The 21,147-nt window shown below is 41.1% G+C and overlaps 2 protein-coding genes, 1 long non-coding RNA gene and 1 other non-coding gene across 30 annotated transcripts in view; 3 read left to right on the forward strand and 1 right to left on the reverse strand.

Moving 5' to 3' along the window:
• Positions 1-12,050, forward strand: part of G3bp2 (G3BP stress granule assembly factor 2) — an 88,145-nt gene extending 76,095 nt beyond the window's left edge. For 3 of the 8 annotated variants that reach the window (NM_001401438.1, NM_001013989.2, NM_001401439.1), the window contains exons 7-11: positions 114-294; positions 6,252-6,354; positions 7,845-7,973; positions 8,751-8,869; positions 9,180-12,050. In NM_001401438.1, coding sequence (NP_001388367.1) covers positions 114-294; positions 6,252-6,354; positions 7,845-7,973; positions 8,751-8,869; positions 9,180-9,452 — 805 coding nt within the window. In that variant the 3' untranslated portion in view covers positions 9,453-12,050. Of the gene's footprint in view, positions 1-113; positions 295-1,245; positions 1,345-6,251; positions 6,355-7,844; positions 7,974-8,750; positions 8,870-9,179 lie in introns of all 8 variants that reach the window. The other 5 variants (NM_001401437.1, NM_001401436.1, XM_006250734.5 and 2 more) reach the window with 3 other exon arrangements.
• LOC120096578 (uncharacterized) lies at positions 289-20,072 on the reverse strand. Of its 2 annotated transcripts, XR_005493170.2 has the most exons (3): positions 19,916-20,072; positions 18,742-18,840; positions 289-688 (listed from the first exon to the last, which is right to left on the reverse strand). It is a non-coding gene; the product is annotated as an uncharacterized LOC120096578 (long non-coding RNA). The 2 variants fall into 2 exon arrangements; XR_010057677.1 differs by lacking the exon at positions 289-688 and having other exon boundaries at positions 16,307-18,840.
• Positions 8,051-8,177, forward strand: Scarna23l2 (small Cajal body-specific RNA 23 like 2). Its single transcript, XR_005493631.1, has one exon. It is a non-coding gene; the product is annotated as a small Cajal body-specific RNA 23 (non-coding RNA).
• The window catches only part of Cdkl2 (cyclin dependent kinase like 2), a 35,371-nt gene continuing 33,599 nt past the window's right edge, over positions 19,376-21,147 (forward strand). For 4 of the 19 annotated variants that reach the window (XR_005492939.2, XR_005492943.2, XM_063273062.1 and 1 more), the window contains exon 1: positions 19,376-20,057. The gene's annotated coding sequence lies outside the window, so the exon portion shown is untranslated. Of the gene's footprint in view, positions 20,662-21,147 lie in introns of all 19 variants that reach the window. The other 15 variants (XR_005492937.2, XR_005492941.2, XM_063273061.1 and 12 more) reach the window with 7 other exon arrangements.

Genomic DNA, 21,147 nt, shown 5'->3' on the forward strand with positions numbered 1-21,147 from the left:
TTTCTTACAAGTGCAGAACAAGTTGCCAACAGGAGCATACCTAGTCACAGTGTGGTTTGGAAAGAGGGTTTTATTTCCTTTGACTACCTAGTGACGGAGACGTTTCATTCTAGCAATGGCATAGAGGAGCCTTTGGAAGAATCCTCTCATGAACCAGAACCTGAGCCGGAGTCGGAAACAAAGACTGAAGAGCTGAAACCACAAGCGGAGGAGAAACACTTGGAAGAGCTGGAGGAGAAGTCCGCCACTCCTCCTCCCACTGAGCCTGCTTCTCTGCCTCAAGAACCGCCAAAGGTGAGATCAAAGGAACGTTTCTGATCTGGGACCTCATGTTTTCATACTTGGTGCCATTAATAAAGCATGGTTTTGGTTCTGTTGTCTGAAATAGTGAGCTGCACTTACGTTCATGAAATAGTAGGCTATACTTATGAACATGAGGTAGTAAGCTATACTACGTATATGAAAGCGGCTGGAGTTTCTGTTGTTCGGGAGATCTCATGGTTTCTCTCCACCCCAAAAATATTCCGAAGAGTGAGATTTATAACCTAAGATTCCTCTTGTCTGTATGCAGTGTTGAATGACTTACATGAAATAATCAAGTCCATGTGTGAGGTTTTCAGTTGCTCATCTCTTCTGAGGCTCCAGGAGTCATGCGGTGTCCCACCTGAAGTTGATCTGTGAGAGACACCTGTTTGTGATAGAAATGGGATCAGTTTCCTCACGCTACTAATTCTCTTGTACAGACGTGTGGCACCCATAGTGTAGCATGTAAACTTCTCTATCTCTGTCAGGTAGATGGCTAAGGTAGATGTGGGCAGTGAGAGCAGAGTAGTGCAGGAGTCCTTGTTCACTCGGTAATGTCTGCTAAGTCTCCAACAGTACTCAGTGCTCGGCTCTTCCCATGCTTCTCCGCAACACCACCCTCACGTCATGTCTTCCCCAAAGAGGGCAGGTCAGTTCTCTGCTTCAGAGTTTATAGCATGTTTAGCTGACAGTGGTTTGCCACTTGCTTATGTAGGAACTTGGTGTGGTTTTAGCAGTTGAGACAAAACAGTTGTATCTTGCATAATGAGATTTTGAAAGTTGGCACACAGACTGGCATGTGTGTGTGTGCCTTTCTATTAGGAATCCTTCAATAAAGAAACAGATTAGAAATGAAAACAGATTAAATATTTGGAAGTTTCCCTATAGGAATGTTGGTGGTTTTCCATGATTAGTAGTCTAGGTTTGTTGCATTTCCTGCAGGCTTTCTCCTGGGCTTCAGTGACCAGTAAAAACCTGCCTCCTAGTGGTACTGTTTCTTCCTCTGGAATTCCACCCCATGTTAAAGCACCAGTCTCACAGGTAACCAATCTGTGAACACATTGGATTGTATCCTTGTTACATTTGCCAATTGCTTACTTTTTATACATTTTTAAGCGAGTCAACCAGAACTACGGATTAAACATTCAAAAATGTATTAAATGTCAGCGCACCCACGTTAAATGCCAAATCTCTCTTAATCTGCAGAGGTGGTGTTGGGATTCGGGTGTGCGCAGTACAGTTAAGTTGGTTTACTAACATGGTGTCATTTTAAAGGCTTCTTTACACAAATTCCTTGAAAATTTTACAACGTAGCCAAGAGTATTTCAGGCAAGAAATTTGGAAAGGCATAAAATAGAATGACTTTTTTTTTAAATCACTGTTCTAAAGAAATAGAAACCTTGATATATATATATGTGTGTGTGTATATATATGATATATATTTTGTAATATATATTATATATATTTACATTGCCTAAACTCAGTCTGTGAGTGTTTGACACAATTTGATTGAAGCCTGTACCAACTTATGACTGTAGTGTTCACCTTAACAGATCATTTCAGTATTCTGCTTTTTGTCTGTTTGTCATCTTACCCATTTCAGAGCTTTCCAAAACTGTGAAAATACGACACTATTTATGATGCTTGGTAGATAGGGTAGATTAAATTTGAATTAAGTTTATTGGCATATATAAGTATCCAGTTTCCCCCATACATTTTGAGTAGAACTTCATTTTCCTATAATATTTATACTTAAGATGGTTATTAATATACATTTTTAGATGATCTAACATTAAGACATTGAGGTTTTAAAAGTAACCAGTAATAATCTTGTCCTCGATGTTTCTCCACGTGTCCATGGTACCATAATTCCTGTGTGTTGTTGTTGGTGGTGGTGTTTTACTCTGGTTAAATACTTAAATGTGGTTGTATTTGATCACAGTCAAAGTTCAACCCAATGATTTGTGCTTTTCAAACCAATTTGGAGAAGGAAGAGTGACTTGGGACTTGAGATCTTTATTTCTGTCAGGTTCACATGTGGAGCCTTTTGAGTTGTTAGTTCAGAGATTTGGTGACACTTCAGAATTTTAACTTGGAGTTTGTGTTTACCTGTGTGCGTTCATGTGCACCTGGTGCAGGTAGTGCCCTCAGTTCTGAAGAGTGCTGGTCTCTTGGGACTGGAGATGCAGATGGCTGTGAGCTGTTGTGTAGGTGCAGAGGAGGAACCCCCTTGTCTGCTCGAAGAGCTGCTACTACTCTTCACTAACTGCTAAGTCATGGCTACAGCTCAGTGTCTACTTTAAGAAGTTCAGTAATATATTCCTTCTATTTGCCTAGCCATTATGGTCAGTGTGTTATTTTCACATTTCTCTTTGGGGGTAGAGGTGGGGACAGGTTCTCATTGTCTAGCTCTTGCCAGCCTTGAAGTCAGCTCCATGTGCCTCTGCCTCCCTAGTGCTGAGATAGAAAGTCTACACTAAGACTCTTACTGAGTCTTTAAAGCCACCCCGCATGAGGTGTTAACATTCATTCCCATTTTAGAGATAGGAAAACTAGACTCTAGCGTAACTTACCCATGTTTACACAGCTGAAATATAGCCTGGCTTTTGAATTTATGTAGGTACACATCACACTACATATGGTTCTAAATGCATACATTTTTTTCTTTAGTGTCTCATGGAGGATATTAGGTCTCTATATTCATAACAATTTAAGGTATTTAGTATTTAAGGTGTATCTTTATTTTTTAAGCTATGTCTTAAATTTACTAGATTCTAAACTCTTAGGCATCTTATACATTTCAGTCATTGTTATTTTATTTCTCCTTCATTAAAAAATGTTACAAAATTAAACTTTTGGGGCTCAGTAGTTCAGAGCACATACCAAGGACCTGAGTTAAGGTTCCCAGCACCCGTGTCAGGTGACTTAGAACTGCCTATAACTCCACTTCCAGGGGACCTGGTGCCTCTGGCCTCTGTGTTCTCATGCGCACATGCCCACACGCCCACACATAGGTACACATACACATAATTGAAAATAATAAAACATAAGCTGTAAGACTATCCTGATGTCTTTGTGCTATGTGTAGAATAAATTTGTGATATTTTCATTTGGTTTAGTAACCTTCAACTTATTTCAATACTTTTGAACAGCATTCTTTTCCTTTTGTTTTAAATAGATCATTTGGTAAAAGAAAGTTAAATCTGTCTTAGGTATTGGTAGGCATTGAGATAAAAGTAGGTAAGTGAAGTCTGCTGGATCTGACTAGTTCTCTTGAGCTTCCACTCAGTTGAAGGATCTGTTGTAGTGATGCCTTTTGATGTGCTTTGACCATTTTTATTTTATATTTTGTTTGACATTCTTTTGTAGGATGTGCTGGAAGATCATGTTTTTGGTCACATGAAGTTAAAGTGAAAGCTTTAATAGAAAGAGATAGTAGGCTGTTAGCACTTCATCTGTTAGGGATTCCTTGTTTTAGTTGGTGGGTAAAAAGAGGGAGAAGGCATAGCTGGCTTAGCTGACATTTGTTTCCTAATAAAAGGAACGATTCTTTGCTTTTTGTTCTTATGCACTGACACTCTTGTCTACTTCCAAAGTCAGAGTTACCAAATCAGTGTACAAATTATTTATAAGATAAATTGTTTGGAGAATTTATTTTTGTAATAAGTTTTGAAATGTGTTAAGGTCAGAGCCTCAAGTTCTTTGATAATATTTAGATTGCATGTTCTAATTTTTTTCCTGAAAATTCTAAATGTAAGGTGTATTTTTTCCAAAAAGATTTGTTTTTATTTTATGAGCATGGGTGGTTTTGCCTGCACATGTATCTGTGCAGCATGTCCCTGTAGGGGCTGGAATAAGCCTCAGGTACCCTGGACTAGAGTTGCAGAGGCGTTCAGGACCCATGTGCACGCTGGGAACTGTCTTCAAAGCAGCAAGTGCTTTTCCCTGCCTCTCTAGTCTCGTGGATGATGAGAGCAAAGGCTAGACTACCGTACACTACTCACAATTGCTATTTTTATTAATTTCCAATAAGACACTAAAATTTGAGTAAAGTACATCTGTTTTTCAATTCAAATTGATAATAGAAACTTCAAGTTCTGCTTTTGAGACTCCTTTAGTGGAGTAAGCATATAGTTATAGTGATATGCCTTTTTATAAATATAAATACATACTATTTTAGATTGTTAATACTATTTTACTGTATATTCACAGACAGCAGTTAACCTCATTGTCAGGTATATGATACTCTGAACCGGTCAGTAACTGCTAAACATATGTTCAAGCACAAAGCTTGGTTTTTTCAGTAGTGCACATCTGCAGTCCCAGTATCGGGGAGAAAAGTAACAGTAGTATCATCACAAGTTTAAGATCCCCTTGGGCTCAGTCTGGAGAGATGGCTCAGTGGTTAGGAGCACTGGCTGCTCTTCTGAGGACCCAGCACTCATGTGGGAGTGCCCAACTGTCTGTAACTCCAGCTCCAGTGGATCTGGCACCCTCACACAGACACATAAGAAGACATACACGCAAGCAAAATACCAATGCAAATACAAATAAAATTAAAAAAAAAAAAAAAACAAACTCCAATTCTCTCAAGGATTGCCACCTCTCAAACACCCAAACCAAGATAGCTAGATAGGCTTTATAGCAAAAAGTGAATCTTTTCACTATGTAGGCTAGGCTGGCCTTTGAACTTGCCTCTGCCTCTTAAGTGATGAGATCTAAGGTATGCACTACCACACCCAGCAAAATTAACATTGTAAATAGGCAGATTCCAGGACCTGTGAATAGATTCATCTTGGGAAAATAGTCTACTTAGGGACAAAAAACAACAACAACAAAAAACCAGGTTGTAAGAAATAAGTAAATCTTTTTTAAATTACTTAATGTTAATAGAGTTACAGTGGCTGCAACTTTTATTTTTAGATTTATCCTTGTAAATTATAACATTCCAATTATATAATAAAAGAATATTGATTAGACCAAGATTAAAGTACTAGCTTTTAGTTTGGGATGCCCATAGTCTGTTGAATGCTTGCAAGGAACATCTTTTGATGATTCATTTAGTTTTGTCTTTTCCTTGAGCAAGTAGAGAGCCCACAGAGGTTGAGAATTCTGAAAATGCTGTTGTATGAGGGGAAATGAATGAGAGGTGTGGACTCCGGCATTTTTGTTCACAAAATCCTTGAGTGTACTTAAGTCAGCAGTTGACAGACTGACTGGTCAGTCCTGTCATTCCCACCCAGTTAAGGAAGACGGTTCTTCAATCCTTTCTTAAAGAGCTTCTTGGACTATTTGAGATATTTATGGAAACTCTTGTCGCTTAATTTTTGAGATGTGGTCATATTGTTTCAAGCTGGCTTCAAACTTAAGATCCTCCTGCCTCAGCCTTCTGAGTGCAGGGATTTCAGACACTTGCCACCATATAAAAGCGTTATTGTTTGAACTATTAAAATATTGGTTTCAAGATGGTGGGATGGGCTAGGAGATGTTACTGAGCACTGGTGATTTCGGAAAGCAGCACACTAGGATTTACTGAGGAATTGTGTGTCTTTATTCTTGTCTTCATAAGATAAGAAAGCTTTATAACTTTGTTCTCTGTATGTATATGGAGTTGCTCATCTTGCATTTTGTGATTTTTGTAGCAGTAACTTACCTGTTTCATTGTGAGTATAATTTTAATTTTAAAGAGTGTTATTGTGTAAAAGCAGCTTAGTGTGAATTATATAGTATTGAGTAAGAAAATTAAGATCTACCCTACAGTCCTAGCTTGGTACAGAATATCTTTTAAAAAGTATTTTCACACATATAGGAAGTTCTATAGAAACATCATAAGCTTAATATCATTATCCTTGCTAGTGACTTGCTAATAGTTGCTTTGATTGGCTTTTCTCCGGTAGAAGTTACTTCTTTATAATAAAATTTTTAATAGTTTTTCCATTATATTTTAGCCAAGGGTTGATGCTAAACCAGAAGTTCAATCTCAGCCACCACGTGTACGGGAACAGCGACCTCGAGAGCGACCTGGTTTTCCTCCTCGAGGACCAAGGCCAGGTAAGCTCAGCTTACTTGTGGGCTTTATTGGACAGTTGGGAAAGACTAAGCTTTAAAGGAAACTGTACTGGGTTTCATACACAGATCTGTGTGGAGATCAGACTACTTAGGGTTATGCTGCTAAGATAATCTAGGCTAACAAACAGCTGAGGAGAGGGTTTGCTGAGCTCTGTGGAAGTGTGGTTTGATAAAATGTGCCCTTTTACCATTTGCTGACTGTTGGTGCATTTAAGAATGGTAAGCTGAGCTCTTAGTACCCACCCAGCTCACTGTACACTCTTGTCTCACACTGATACCTCCTGAGCTGCACCAGCTTCTCATAAGTGCGTTGCTAGCTAAGGTGCAGTGAGGACCATTGTTGAACGCTGTAGGATTTAAGAGAGCTTTTCGGGGTTCGGGACCGGTGCAGCAGTTGCTCTTCCAGAGGGCTTAGGTCCCTAGCACCCACATGGTGGTCGGAGTTGTCTGTAGCTCCAGTCCTGGAGGTGTAGTGCCCTCTTCTGCCCTGCCAGCAGTAGGTATGTGGGTGGCGCACAGACACATGCAGAACGCCATACATGTTTAAATTGGACAAATAAACCTTTTAAAAAGAGAGAATGCTTTGGATGCAAGAGGGATATATATATATATATACTACTATGCCTCCAATTTAGAACTGTAATTCTGTAAATAAAAGTAGTGCATTCCAAGGTTCCAGGCAGTGGGTGGCATGTCTCAGCTTTGGTATTGACTGCCATGATCTAGGATGGCATCCTTAAGTCTGAGCTGCTCCTTCTTAAGCCATGTCGGTGTCAATGACGCTATCTGGTGTGGTGTCTGTCTTCTGTGACTTGCTATGGTATGAGAGGATTAAGTAAGACTGTTACCTTCCATAGTACTTTGGGAGGAAAGAGGCCTAAGAAAGGAAATGCTGGTACAGTTAGTATTGATGAAATGTGTTTTATTTTAAAACACTAAGGAGGTATTTAGGAGGAGTATTCCTTACTAACTGAAAGTCTGTTGTGGCCCTGGTTACAGGGTAATAACTGTCCTTTGAGTACTAGTCATTCACAGTCTTTTCTTTTTTTCGGAGCTGGGGACCGAACCCAGGGCCTTCCGCTTGCTAGGCAAGCGCTCTACCACTGAGCTAAATCCCCAACCCCATGTCATTCACAGTCTTATCCATAGTCTGCAAGTCTAGTCAGGATCTGTCCAGCTGTGCTCTCTGTCCACCTAATACACCTTCAGGGAGCACCTCTGCTTTACTAAGTCGGCGCAGGAGTTTTAGTATTGGTTTTTTTCTTTCTCATTTGTTTTTGTTTATTTAAGACAAGGTCTCATTGTATAGGCCTGGCTGGTCTGGAACTAGAGAGATCCTCTTGGCTGGTGTTGGGCCTTAGGGCATGTACCACTGTGCCTGGCACCAATAGGAGTTTCCTTTCTAGTTCATTTCTTTGTACTGTTTTTATGTGCTGTTGTAGGCTCTAGTGTTTCCTTTCTTCCTGTTTTAGGCAGAGGAGACACAGAACAGAATGACTCTGACAACCGGAGAATAATTCGTTATCCGGACAGTCACCAGCTTTTTGTTGGAAACTTGCCTCATGATATTGATGAAAATGAACTGAAAGAATTCTTTATGAGTAAGTGGTTTAGTTTGCATTCATGTTCTACTTTAAGTTGAAGTTTGATGGTTATGCCCTACATTAGAGAAACGTAGCTGCTCACCAGGGCTCAGTCCTCCTCCTCTTGTGGTCCTGACCTGCCCTCTGTGAGCAAGAGAATCTGGACTGGTTGGGGGTGTCCTGTCCAAGTGGACACAGGACTCCACGGTTTTCAGTACAACAACCCTACCATCTGACATAACTTGTAACATGAAGGTTTCCCTTTAAACAAAATGTTAGTGAATTTAAATAAAGCCCTAAAGGAAGAAAGAGCCTTTTTGTCATAATAAAACCCAGCTTTCTAAATTACTTACCTTCAGATTATATCTTACCTGCTTTCAGTCTCACTTTAATTGGTCAGAAGGGAAGAAATGATAATGATATCACAATTCCCAGTGTTTGGTCAGGTTCAGGAGCTGAGGAAAGAGAACTAACTGGCTGGAAGAAACAGTCTTACATTTCATTCTTGAGGACTCCACTGGTAAAACGGGGTGGGGAAAATGTTTGTCTTTCCAAAATTTGGCAGGCAGGGTTTTTGTTTTTCTCGTGGAGACAAGCATCTGCTAAGGTTGTGAGGGGTATGAGGTGGTGGCCCTCCCGAGCACATGTCCTGTAGCAACCATCGTGCATAGCAGCTTTGCCCTGTTTGTTTTCAGATGGATCAGAAACGTGACAGTTGCTCGTTCTGAACAGTTAAAGTCACTAGGATGTTTTGTTAAAATATTTAACCCTTGGTTGTAATGTATATTTTCACAGGTTTTGGAAACGTTGTGGAACTTCGCATCAATACCAAGGGTGTTGGGGGAAAGCTTCCAAATTTTGGTTTTGTGGTTTTTGATGACTCTGAACCAGTTCAGAGAATCTTAATTGCAAAAGTAAGTGATTTAAGGGGCATAAATAAAATTTTCTCTTTTTTGTTGTTTATAGGATGAATTGAAACATTTAAAACCATAGAAAATCCTTTTTATGGTAAAGCTAAAAATAGTTAATTGTGAAATGGTATTTATGCAAAGAATAAGAAGATAGTATTACAGTCTGCTGTATGGATCATTCTTTTGCTCAGTTGAAAAGGACTAAAGTTTATATTAAGACTTGTTAAAGTTTCTTATTTAAAAGATTTTTCTTATGTATGCAAATTCATATCTATTGTTGTGTAACCATTCATGTCATTTTTCTGTTTTAAAGCCAATTATGTTTCGAGGAGAAGTACGTTTAAACGTGGAAGAGAAAAAGACAAGAGCTGCCAGAGAACGAGAGACCCGAGGTGGTGGTGATGACCGCAGGGATATCAGGCGCAATGATCGGGGTCCTGGTGGTCCACGTGGAATTGTGGGTGGTGGAATGATGCGTGATCGTGACGGAAGAGGGCCCCCTCCACGAGGCGGCATGACACAGAAACTTGGTTCTGGAAGAGGAACCGGGCAAATGGAAGGCCGCTTCACAGGACAGCGTCGTTGAAATCCCCCTGTTGGCCAAGTTTTGGCAGTGGCACCTAACTCATCGTGTTTGCGTTCTTGTTAGGTTTGGCTTTGGAATGTGACACAGCCTTTTTGATCATTTCTTTGATGTGAAAAGCATCTTTTGGTTATCAGTTAAATTGAGGTGGACATTATTTCCCCAATTTCACAACAGGATTCATATTGTTAATTTATAAAGCTAGACTTGGAGAATTAAGGACTGAGAGATGACCATATCTTAAACTGTCTGCAACAAAATGAACTTTAAAAAAAGGACATGCCCACTGAGTTCAGGTCATTTGAGTTTAAAAAAAATCCTCTGCTGCACATTTTGTTTAAGTGTTAACTGTTTCTGCTATTAATGTTGGAAACACAAATAGTGCAATTTGTGCAATTGGAGAATCTTGCCTTTTTTCTTGGCTCCTCCAACCCCCAACACAAACAGAAACTTGTTACGTATTCATCAGAATGCACTGTCGGGTACTCTGAAGTCATTAACATTGAAATCTGCACCAGGAGGCAACAGGGAAATAAAAAGTTGATCTTCTTTTCCAGTAGAGAATAGTTTGTGAAATGATGAGGGCATTCTATCTGCTTGCTGTGACCAGCGTGTGCACACAAACCTTAACAAGACTGCAAATATTCCAGAAGGAAGTCCTTTAGCTATGAACGAAATAACAAAAACGAGAACTTCAAAAGCTGTGGTCTTAAATACTAGACCAGGTTTAGTAGCTCCGTTTTGTCAGTTTTCTACCTGCCCTCTTGAGTACAGGGATGGATGGCTGCTCAACACACTCCTCCCCTTTCCTTTCTTTAAACTGTGTACAGTAGAAACTGTCTTTCCTGTATTTTGTTCTCTGGTAATGTAATAAGCATGATGGTGCCTTCTATAACATCATTCCAGTCTTGCTGGTGATTCTGTACAGTGTGGTTTATGAATTGCTGTGCTGCAAAGCCACACAGCTGCAAACGTTGAAGAAAATCATTGATATATAAAAATTGCAGTATCTTTAAAATCAGTAAAATGGATGCTTATTCTTTATCTTGTTCAGTTAACATCTTCTGTGTTCTATGTGGGAGGGAGTCGTGTGTGTTTGAAGGGAGAAGTCAGTTGAGTCTCTAATTGACTTTTCTTTTGCTCCAGTGTGAACTACTAAAACATAATCACTTGGTTCTTTGAAACAACTTGGTGGACATTTTGTGACATTTTAGAAGCAGTCAGATTCCCAAAAATGGAATGTGAACCTGAGTGAGGATACTGCAATTTTCAGAGGGAAGAATGGCAGCTCTTAAGGTTGGGGGACGGGAACTGTCACTCATTTTGCACAATTCTTGAACTGATGTCAGCACCCAAATGGCTCCTGAATTTTAGTCTGGGAGGACATCTTTTTATTTTTACATGAATCTTTTAAACAATTCTGTGAGCAAAGTTTCTAGCTGCTGGATTATTGTCTGTCTTTATAGCAGGTTCCAGTGAACCACAAGAATGGCAAGTTACCTGGTTTTACGGTTGGAACAATCAGTATGTATCAGCTTTCTGGTGTTTCAAGCAAGAAGCGGAGTAAACAAGTGTGACCACTTAAAGCTGCTTGTTAACATGGAAGACTTCTCCATTCTACCTTAGTGAAAACAATACACACTTGACATGGGAGCAGATTGGTTCTGAACTTTGGGACTGTTTGCTGGTTATTGAATTATTGGTTTTTGTCAACTGGGCAATATGGGTAAAATTTACTTTTTTCCCTAAGAATGAGGTCTTCCATGTTTGAGGAAATGTCTTGCACTATTGCATATATTTTGTGGACACAGATTTTTGTAGTTTCCATTTTGGAAGGCTAAAGTTTTTTGTTTGTTTGAAACAGTTTTACACTTTCTAATGTACAGTACTTGAAGTTCGTACTAGAGAATTACTTTGTAGTTTTGAAGCTTTTATCCAAACTACTTTGAAATAAGTGGCTTTCTTGTCAGTGGTTTGCCCCCAGGTGTAATTTTCTTTTGTTATTATTCCTCCCTATTATGTATGTGTGTGTATGTGTGTGTAAATATTTACACACAGCAACATCTGCACAAGCATATATATTCCAATCCAAGATATTGCCCTGTACTACACACACACACACACACACACACACACACACACACACTGTTGTGGCAACAAAAGACAGATGTGAAATGTAACAGAATTGGAGCTAAGAGCCATTCAGCTTCAGCCTTTCCATACCACAAACAAGACAGAGCATCACATGGAGAAGTTTACGTGGTGGCTGCTCACCTGCAGTACTGTGGACCTTTAACATTTGTCCCCTTTTCAGTGAAATACTAAAAAGTACTCATCTACCATTACTGTTTTTGCTGATTTGATTTTATTTTGATGGTAATATTCTATCCTTATGACACTATTGCAACCAAATTGGCTTTACCATCTTGGCTTTAGTAGGTATAGAGGAAAGCGGATTACCATCTTTATTTTGTAATGTGTTAAGCATTATATGCTGGTAGAATCTAGTTTAATTGTTTCAGGTGGAAAGTATTCTTTTTGAGTTTCCATTTTGAATGTGTTTGGACTAAAACAATAAACTACTGATGTCTGCAGCATTTATCTATGTCCCTAATTTAATCTGAAGTTATATTTTCCCAAATGCTTTCTCCCAGTTGCATTTCATAACGGCCTGAATGATACAGCTCAAATCAGCTGCTTCTTGTTGAGGTATATAAAAAAGCAAAACACTGAACATTGTCAGTGCTGGGCATCTAGTACTGATCTTGGTACCTAGTATAGAAATAAAAGAAAATAGCTGTTGGGAGGGAAGACCCGGCTACCCTGACATTGGGAGGGTTAGAGGCAGAAGGATCTGGAGTTCTGCCTCATACACAGCCAGATGCCAGCCTGGGCTACATTCAGTACTGAATGTGTGCAGAAGTAAGTTGTAATAATCTAAAAATGTCTATAGACTGTCTTGAAAATAGGCAGGAATTTGCAGGAACAAGTTACTTGGACTGGAATTTTTAATTTTGCAGCAGGATCTGGAGGCTTTAATCAAGCTGCTCTCGTCTGTCTCAGAGTTATGGTGTCCAGTTGACCCTATTGCCTTGGCCTCCCAAATGCAGGGGCTGCTGGCAGCATGCAGATGTGTATGACACATGGCCTGGCTGGTACCTAATTTTTCTTGCTAGGCAAGTACTTTTGTACAATATATTCAACTTGGCTTAGGAAATTCTTTGATCAACAAAGATTTTTAAAAAGAACCCCCTCCCTCCTCAAAAAAGAAACCGCTCTGTTCATAATACTTCTGACAAGATTCCATTACGTTTTCCTGGAAAATAATTACTTAAAATGAGGTAGGGTGGCACACAGCTGCCAATCTTGGCACTGGGGATGTGGAGGCAGCCTCACCTACTGTGTGTTTTAGGGGTTGGCTGAAACACTTTGACCTACCTGCTCTCAAAACCCCTGACTCAGAAAATAATGTTTCTAAATTAATGATTCCAAGTTGCCTTTGACAAATGGAAAATGGCTAAAATCTCCAAATCTTTTTATTGTGTACATGAATCTGTTATGTTTAGTATCCTTCCAAATTATAAAAGTCTAGTTTTGGCATTGCCAATACTTGGAAAATATTGACGCATTAACTATGTGAGTTGTTCTCTAGAGTTTGGCTTAAGCTGGTCACTCCTTGGAGTACTTTTGTGACTACTCGGTTTTCCATTCTGATGTCACGCCATTAAGGGGGCCCTCCTTTGGTTTCATTAGTAGCTGGGTGCAGCGCCACAGACTGCATCAGTAACTGCCCACAAATGTCGCCTTCTGGGCTGATTTCCTGCCTTAGGGTCTGGTCAGTATAGTAAGCCCTCCATACTGTTGCCTGTGTCAGGCATATCTTTTAAAATAAAATTACATTTTCTAAGATTCCCTCTGTGTAAGCTTGGTTGTCCAAGAATTCTGTAGAACTCAGATCTGCCTACCTTTGCCTCCCAAGTGCTGCAATTAAAGATGTGTTCATGCCAACACTATTGCCCAGCTTTTATTTTCAATATATATATATATATATATATTTTTCCACGTTTCCTTGGAAATATTAGGTAATGAACCTTTTTGTACTTTATTGTGCATACATCTCTAATAACGAATATCATCTAATCAGCCTCTCAGTTTGGAGTCCCATCTCCACTGAGCATTTTCCTGTTATGCTCCATTGTATCTCAGGTTGCCAAGTCTATCCGTGTTCTGACTAACTCCCAGGAGTCCATCCTAACTAAATCACCTAGTTTTGGATGGCATGTTTTATTAATTCATGATCAGTGAGAGCTGAAACTCTGAGGAGATTGATCTGGTAGGCATTGATAGGGGAAATCCCCTTTTCCTGCAGGTATTGCCACGATTGTGTTAGGAAACAAATGATCCAAAGTGTTTGATAATGCCGCAAGGGTCCTATTACCTTGGCATCTGGTTTTGTTTTTCTTGATTACTTGGAGTCATTGTTATAGTGAACTTAAGTCATTGAAAAATGTTCATCAAATGTTTGCCAAGTACGTCTGTGACCTGAGTCCTCTTTGAGTGGGTCATGTTAGCTAGCCCTGGCTGTTATGTGCTTGGACAAACCTGCATATATTTAGGAAGTACCCGAGTAAAGAGGTCATGTAGAGACTTGGAACAGAATCCAGGAGCTGTTAACATCCTGTGAGGTGAGACTTCAGGAAGGACTCTTGTGTCTTAGGCCTTTTTTAATCTCACGAGCCTGTTAAGTTTTGATCTAAGAAATGAACTATATCTTGGAGAGGCTCGAAATTAAAACAATCCCTTGTCTAGTGTGGTAACAAAAATTGTGGCTTTTTGAAGGGAAAATCTAAGTATTGATTTGCTTGCTATCAGGAATGACTTGGCATGTTGTTTTAAAGCTGGCACAAATAGACTTGGTATGTGCCAAAGAACTCAGAGCAGCCAGTGGCTATTTACTTCTGACAGTAATACTATGAGGAGTACAGTTTGTTTGTGTTGTGGAGAGGATTAACCTTGACTAGTTTACCCTAGAATACATGGTTTTATATGGAATAGAATGGGAGAGACTATAATCTGATCTATTATATCACAGGGTGGGTGGGGGTTAATGAAGTGAGGCACATTTGAGATCAATTTCCTTGAGAAAATCTAGAAAGAAGAGTGTTCCAAATGGGAAAACAACATAGATGTTTCACAGGCCAATTTGGATATTCATGATGAGGTGTCAGTCAAATGTGTTATTTGTTGGTAAGGTAGTCTCACAGTGTTGCCCTAACTGGTCTGAAACGTGCTATGTAGATCAGGCTGGCCTTCTATTCATGGGCCATATCTACTCCTGGGTCTGTGTGAATCATTACACCCAACTAAGGCTCTGCTGAGTGGAGTTTGGAATCCTTTGGATGGGATGAGATCACCTAGGAGTACAGAGGAGGCTGACTACTAAGCTCTTAAATGGATTCCCAATTGAAATACAGGCTGCATGCAGAGAATATTGGGACACCAAATATGGCAAGGACTGGTGTCACGGAAAGTACAGGTAGTTAACAAGTGCTGCTTAGAAGTCAGAATAGCAAATGTGAGTTACTGACAGGCCAGCTTGTAAAATTAGACCCTAAAGTGTCTAGTGGTTCAGGTAAGAGTGTTAGAGTAGAAATGCAGTTGCTGCTTCTCTGGCCCATTGGGTTATTTAGGAACAGTTAGAAGGGAGAGTCTACAGTTTTAAGTGTATGCTAGCTTCGAAATTACTTTTAGCTATCTAAACAGGAAGTAGTACATGAGGGATCTTGATTTTTATGGGCTAGGACTGAGTCCATAGAGGTCTGTCATGGCTATACCAAGATTCATTGGCAGCAAGAAGTAAGCCATCTGTAGGGCCAGGAAAAGGGCGCTTTATTGTCAGCAGCAGTTATGCGCCACAGATGAGTGGCAGCATGTATATAGTGGCTTGGTAAGAGTCATCTCCATGAAGTGATATAGATAAAGCCTAAGACTGGGGTAACAAAGGGAACTGATTAATCCAGACTCCTGAACTTTATAAGTATATATGGGGATGGGTGTTTTACTTGTGTGTATGTCAGTGTACAACTAGTGTAGTCCAGAACTGGACTTACAGGCCATTGTGAACCCCTACGTGGGTTCTGAGAATCAAACCGAGATCCTCTGGAAGAGCAGGCAGTGTACTTAAATGCTGAATCATCTGTCCAGCTCCTTTTTCTGAAAAATTGCTTCAGAATACTGTAGAGGCTACAGAGAATTAAAGGGAGCAATATGCCTGAGGCATGTTACCAGTGTGAGAAGAAATCAAGTAGAAGGCAACGTTTGTATTTGAGGACATACAAATTCTCAAGGTGGCACTATTGTCAATACCTTAGTGACGGAGAGCAAAGTAGGAGTTAAGTGGAACTTGGAACAAGTGGTATGCTGTATCTTCCACCTCCAAATCTAACCGCCTTTGGTGTGGGAGTGGGTTGGGACCTCTGATCTCAATATGTAGACTTGGCTCTCACTTACACCCCTCTTGAGACACAGTATAGCCCAAGCTGTCCTAGAACTGGCTATGTAGACCAGGCTAGCTTGGACCTTGAAGTCTATCGCCTCTGCAGGTGCTGGGATTAAAGGTATGTGCTACAACACCTAGCTCTTAAGTTTTTAATAAATTAAATCGGTCTAGATTGAGAACAGAATTGACTCTTTTAGAACTCCAAAACCAGCCAGTCCATTTTGGTTTTGCTTCCCCTCTTATGGGATTAAAAACCAGAGCCTTGCACTCATTACACATTAGCCCCCATTTTTTAAATGTAGTGGTGTATTGCATTCATAGTTACATGCTGTACAACGTACTTGTCAAGATTTTAGGAGCCCGTCATTCACTTTATTACTTGAGATGATGCCAAAAGTGAAGAGGTTGGGGGCAAATATAGGGAGGCAAGAATTGACTGGTACATACTGGCCTTTGATGACAAGTGTATAGCAATAATGGTCATGAAATAGTTTAATAGAGATGACTGTCAGTATGAGGAAAATAGGTCTACTGTAAGCTTAAGATTTATAAGTTCACTGAAAAGGGGATTTCTAGGGAGATGGGTGAGTTTTAGTTTTGCATTTTTTAAAAGATTTATTTATTATATATAAGTACACTGTAGCTGTCTTCAGACACATCAGAAGAGGGCATCAGATCTCATTACAGATGGTTGTGAGCCACCATGTGGTTGCTGGGATTTGAACTCAGGACCTCTGGAAGAGCAGTCAGTGCTCTTAACCACTAAGCCATCTCTTCAGCCCTTGCAGTTTTTTTTTAAAGAGATAATTTACACGCCTTACAATCACTTTAAGAATTGTGTATGTGTGTGTTGGGGGGAGGGCATGTGTGCTCACACACGAGATTTACACATCAGAAGACAGCTTTTGGCTTCTTTTCTCCCACACTGTGGATCCCAGCCATCAATCTTAAATTTTTACGCTTGGTGGCAAGCACTTTTACCTGTTAAGGCATCTCACTGGCTACACCTTGCTAAAAGTTTTCTTGTAGATTTTACAATGCTATATAACCATCACTATTATCTAATTCCAGAATATCTTCATCACCTCCCAAAAGAAACCCTATACCATTAGTGGTCATTTCCTTTTCCAAAGCACCTCTAATCTACTGGTTCTCAACTTTCTTAATGCTGCGACCCTTTACTATAGCTCCTCATATTGACCCCAACCATAAAAGTATTTTGTTGCTACTTCATAACTAATTTTGCTATTATTAATCATAAGTAAATATCTGACTTACAGGTCTGATATTCGGCCACTGGGGGGCGGGGGGTGGTCACAGTTCACAGGTTGAGAGCTACTGTTGTACTGAATGAAAATGCTAGAGCTAAACTCTAATGGACACTTGGGTTTCCACTTGGCTGCTGTCAACAGCACAGCTACCAGCATCTGAATGGAAGCTTCTGGGTGATAACTTGGGGTCACTACTCTTGGTGTGTATGGAGAAGTGGAATTGTTATACTCCTTAGCCTATTTACAGCTTTGCTTTGTTGTTGTGCCTGGAGGGCTGCTGGGTCCACCTCGGGCATTTCCAGTGTTTTCCTTAGAACATTTTCCATTTATCCTGGTGATCTCTAATTTTAAGAACCATTGTAACTTGTCCATGTGTTTAGCTGGGTACCAGGCTCTCCCAGCATTCTGGGTTCCTTGCCTCCCGTGCTTAATCATCGGGCATTACCTTCCTCATTTTCTCCATTTTTGCCCTTGAACTTGGCAACTTGTATGAAACAAGGTCAGTTTTCACCATAGACTCACGTTTAGTCAGCACACTGGGTTTATTCTGTTCGTATTGAAGTGAAACTTGTCGTAACTACCTACCTAAGGTACTTACAACTTCTTGAGCCTGGATCTGACCAGTACTTTTGTCGTTTTGTTTGTGGCAAGGGTCTCAATATATAACTCTGGCTGGCTTGGAACCTGCAGTGTAGTCTAGGTTGGCCTTGAACTCAGAGAGATGCTTTCCAGGAATTAAAGTTTTCACTCCTATGCTAGGCTGACCAGTACGGTTTCATAGAAAAAAAATGAAATTTACTAAAGATCTAGGATAGCTAATGTGCATGTTTCTCTCCTTGAATTCTTTTTTTAAAGATGTATTTATTTTCTTTATGTGAGTACACTGTAGCTGTCTTCAGAACACCAAAAGAGGGCATCGGATCTCATTACAGATGGTTGTGAGTCGCCACGTGGTTGCTGGGAATCAAACTCAACCTCTGGAAGAGCAGTCAGTGCTCTTAACCGCTGAGCCATCTCTCCAGGCCCCTTGAATCTTCTTGCCTAATAAACCCTTGCACTTGGTATTTCTCGAAGTGTTGCTGCCTCCTTCGCTACCATTTTTCTCTGCCGGTTATCCTATGGTTCATGAAGAAAGCAACAATCCCAGTTGTTCTATATCTTCTATGTCCTCTTCAGTAACTGGATGACAGGATGTACAGTCTTCCCTCCTCTTCCTTTTTTGATGGTGTCTCACGTAGCCCAGGCTGGCCCTGAATTTGATTTGTAGCTGAAAGGGATCGTGAATTTGTGGTACTCCTCTCTCCACCTCCAAGGTCTGAGGTTACAGGGCTGTGCCACACCATCCTGCTTCGTTTTATAAACTGTCTGGTATGGGACCCAGGGCTTTGTGCAGTGTAAGCAAGCACCCCACCACTGGCCTACCCTCCTAGTTCCTAAGGGGACTTGGACTTCTTGAATCCCTTCTATTTCCTTTACAGTTACTTCCAACTTTTAAATGTTTTCTTAAGCAACACCTGCTCACCAATTTTAGCCTTTGTCCTTTCAGTTCCCATGGATACCAATGGGCCATTCCAGTGTCAAGGCCTTTTTGAGGGCCCCTCAACTGTTTGTTTTTGTAAATCTGCAAAAATAAAATAAAAAATGAGTTTCCTGCCTTAACAAACCCCAGTTTGTTCCATAAAAGTTCACATGAAGGGCTGGAGAGATGGCTCAGCGGCTAAGCGCACCTGTCACTCTTCCTGAGGACCCAAGTTTGAGTCCCAGCACACCCATAGCAACTCAGAAACCAGCTGGAACTGGCTCCAGGGGGTCTTGACGCCCTCTTTTGGCTTCTGTGGGCACCAAGCATACTCACACAATTTAGAGAGAAGCCGTGGGAATTATCTACAGCGTGGTCACAGCTCATTGCTACATAACTCACATCTTGGGTTGTCCAAAACAACAAACAAAAAAACCCCATACCCTGTTTCCAGAGGTGGTTCTCAAAATTATAGGTTCGGGAACTAGATTTTAAGCAGTTTGGTGAATAAAGGTAACTGAGCACTGGGAGATTAATGCAGAACGAAACTAGGAAGAGATTAAAAAACAATTGCTCTTACATTTTAGTATGCAAGAATGACCCCTGGGTGCTGGCTAGGATACACATGTCTGTTATCAACTTTTATTTTATTATTTTATTGCTTCCCCGGATCGAGCTATTTTAGGAACTAAAATGAGTAAAAATTGTGTGCTATTGTGAGTACAAGTAAAAAATATTTGGCTTTACGATCTCAGTCCCTTAATAACCCGGGAGACTCCATTTCCCGGCTTCTTTTAATGGTCTTCCGATCTTGCCCAGTCATGGCTCATCTAGTCTTCAAACATAAGGCAAGTTTTAAGCTCCAGCTTGCTTCACTTGCAGTCAGCACCCATTCCAGCACCTTTCTTGTTGTCATATCCTCTCTGGGCTCTACCCCAAATCTTTCCCTACCAGGCTGGCGTTCCTGTCAGGTCTGTCAACAGATACCCATTCAACCTATTTCGGCTAAATAACCTACTAGGCTCTTCCGGTCCACCGCCCGGAACCGAAAGGAAACGAGGAATCGCGGCTGGGCGGAACCTCCCCGGGTGGGGCCCGCGCCCCGCCGCGCCGCGCCGCGCCGCGGGCGGGCAAGCTGGGAAATCTCACAGTCTCCTCAGTCCCACAGAACCGTCACCTTGGCTCTTCTCGTGACCACGCGAGCAATCTGCGTTCCCCTGAGAGCTGAGGTCTCCTGGCACCGACGGACAGGTCTCTACAAACTTAAGACTGTAGGTGTGGAGACGCGGGCGTCAGCTGATCGAACCTGTGGGCTCCAGGTGAAGGGGCGGGGCGGGGTGGCACGGAGCCAATCATAACGCCTGACGACAGGCCTCAGCCAACCAGGATCAGGGAGGCTCCGGCGTAGGCGGGGCAGGCCCGGGCGGGTGAGAGCCGCCCCTTGCAGCTGGCCAACGCCTTCGCCCAGGGCTACTTGACGAGGTGCTGCTTCCCGGAGATGAGCGACCCGAGGGCTTTTGACAGGCGGTGTTCTCTTTCCCCAGTTCGTTTCTCTGCAGCTCTTGGCCGTGACAGGTGCTAGTGTCCGTGCCTGTCACAGACGCATTCTGACTCGGGCCCTTCCCCTCTCTCTCTGGAGACTGCCTATGGCTGGGGACCGAGTGAGGTCGTTGCCTTGACGACGGCAGCATGCGGCCGGCAGTCCTCGGAAGTGTGAGCTTGCGGAGGGCAGAAGCCAATCTGCCTCCCTGCCTGCTTCACCTAGGACCAGTAACTGCGTCCGCAGAGGAAATCCCAGTACTGGGATTGCTAGTTTGCTAGTCAGCATCTTTTTAGATCTGCTAGCGAGATGCATATCACCTCAAATTTGTTTCCAAGTTGAAAACCTTTGGCTCTTTCCATGTGAAGGGTTTGGAAGAAATAGTAAGTATAATACTTTTAAAAGCCCTGTTATCTCGTTCTTTTATCTGAGCGATTTCAGTCTGATTTTAACCAAAGAAAATTGGTAGTATTTGAACAGTATGCTTGTGTAGCATAAATTAGTATAGTGCCATCGTACCAGACTTCTTTTTTGTATGCCACGTGATACTCATAGATTTAAGAGTGAGAAGGCAAGAGGGTTATGAGTAACTGAAGAAACAAAGCATATTTTAGGCCATGATACTCTTAAGATATTTTAGACAGGCCCACTTGAATAAGCAGGTATGCTCTATGTAGTGTGTCCGCATGTTGGTTGGGAAAATAAATTTGGATTAGTTCACTTGTATAATACTGGGTTATGATACATTTCACAACTTTGTAGACATGATTAAGGCCATTTTTTATTTGGTTCATCTTGCATCTTCAAATATCTAAGATGCCAATTACAATATGTTTAAAACGATCCAGACTATAGCTTCCAACCATTTA

This window comes from Rattus norvegicus, chromosome 14, assembly GCF_036323735.1.
Source record: "Rattus norvegicus strain BN/NHsdMcwi chromosome 14, GRCr8, whole genome shotgun sequence".
NCBI lineage: Eukaryota > Metazoa > Chordata > Mammalia > Rodentia > Muridae > Rattus > Rattus norvegicus.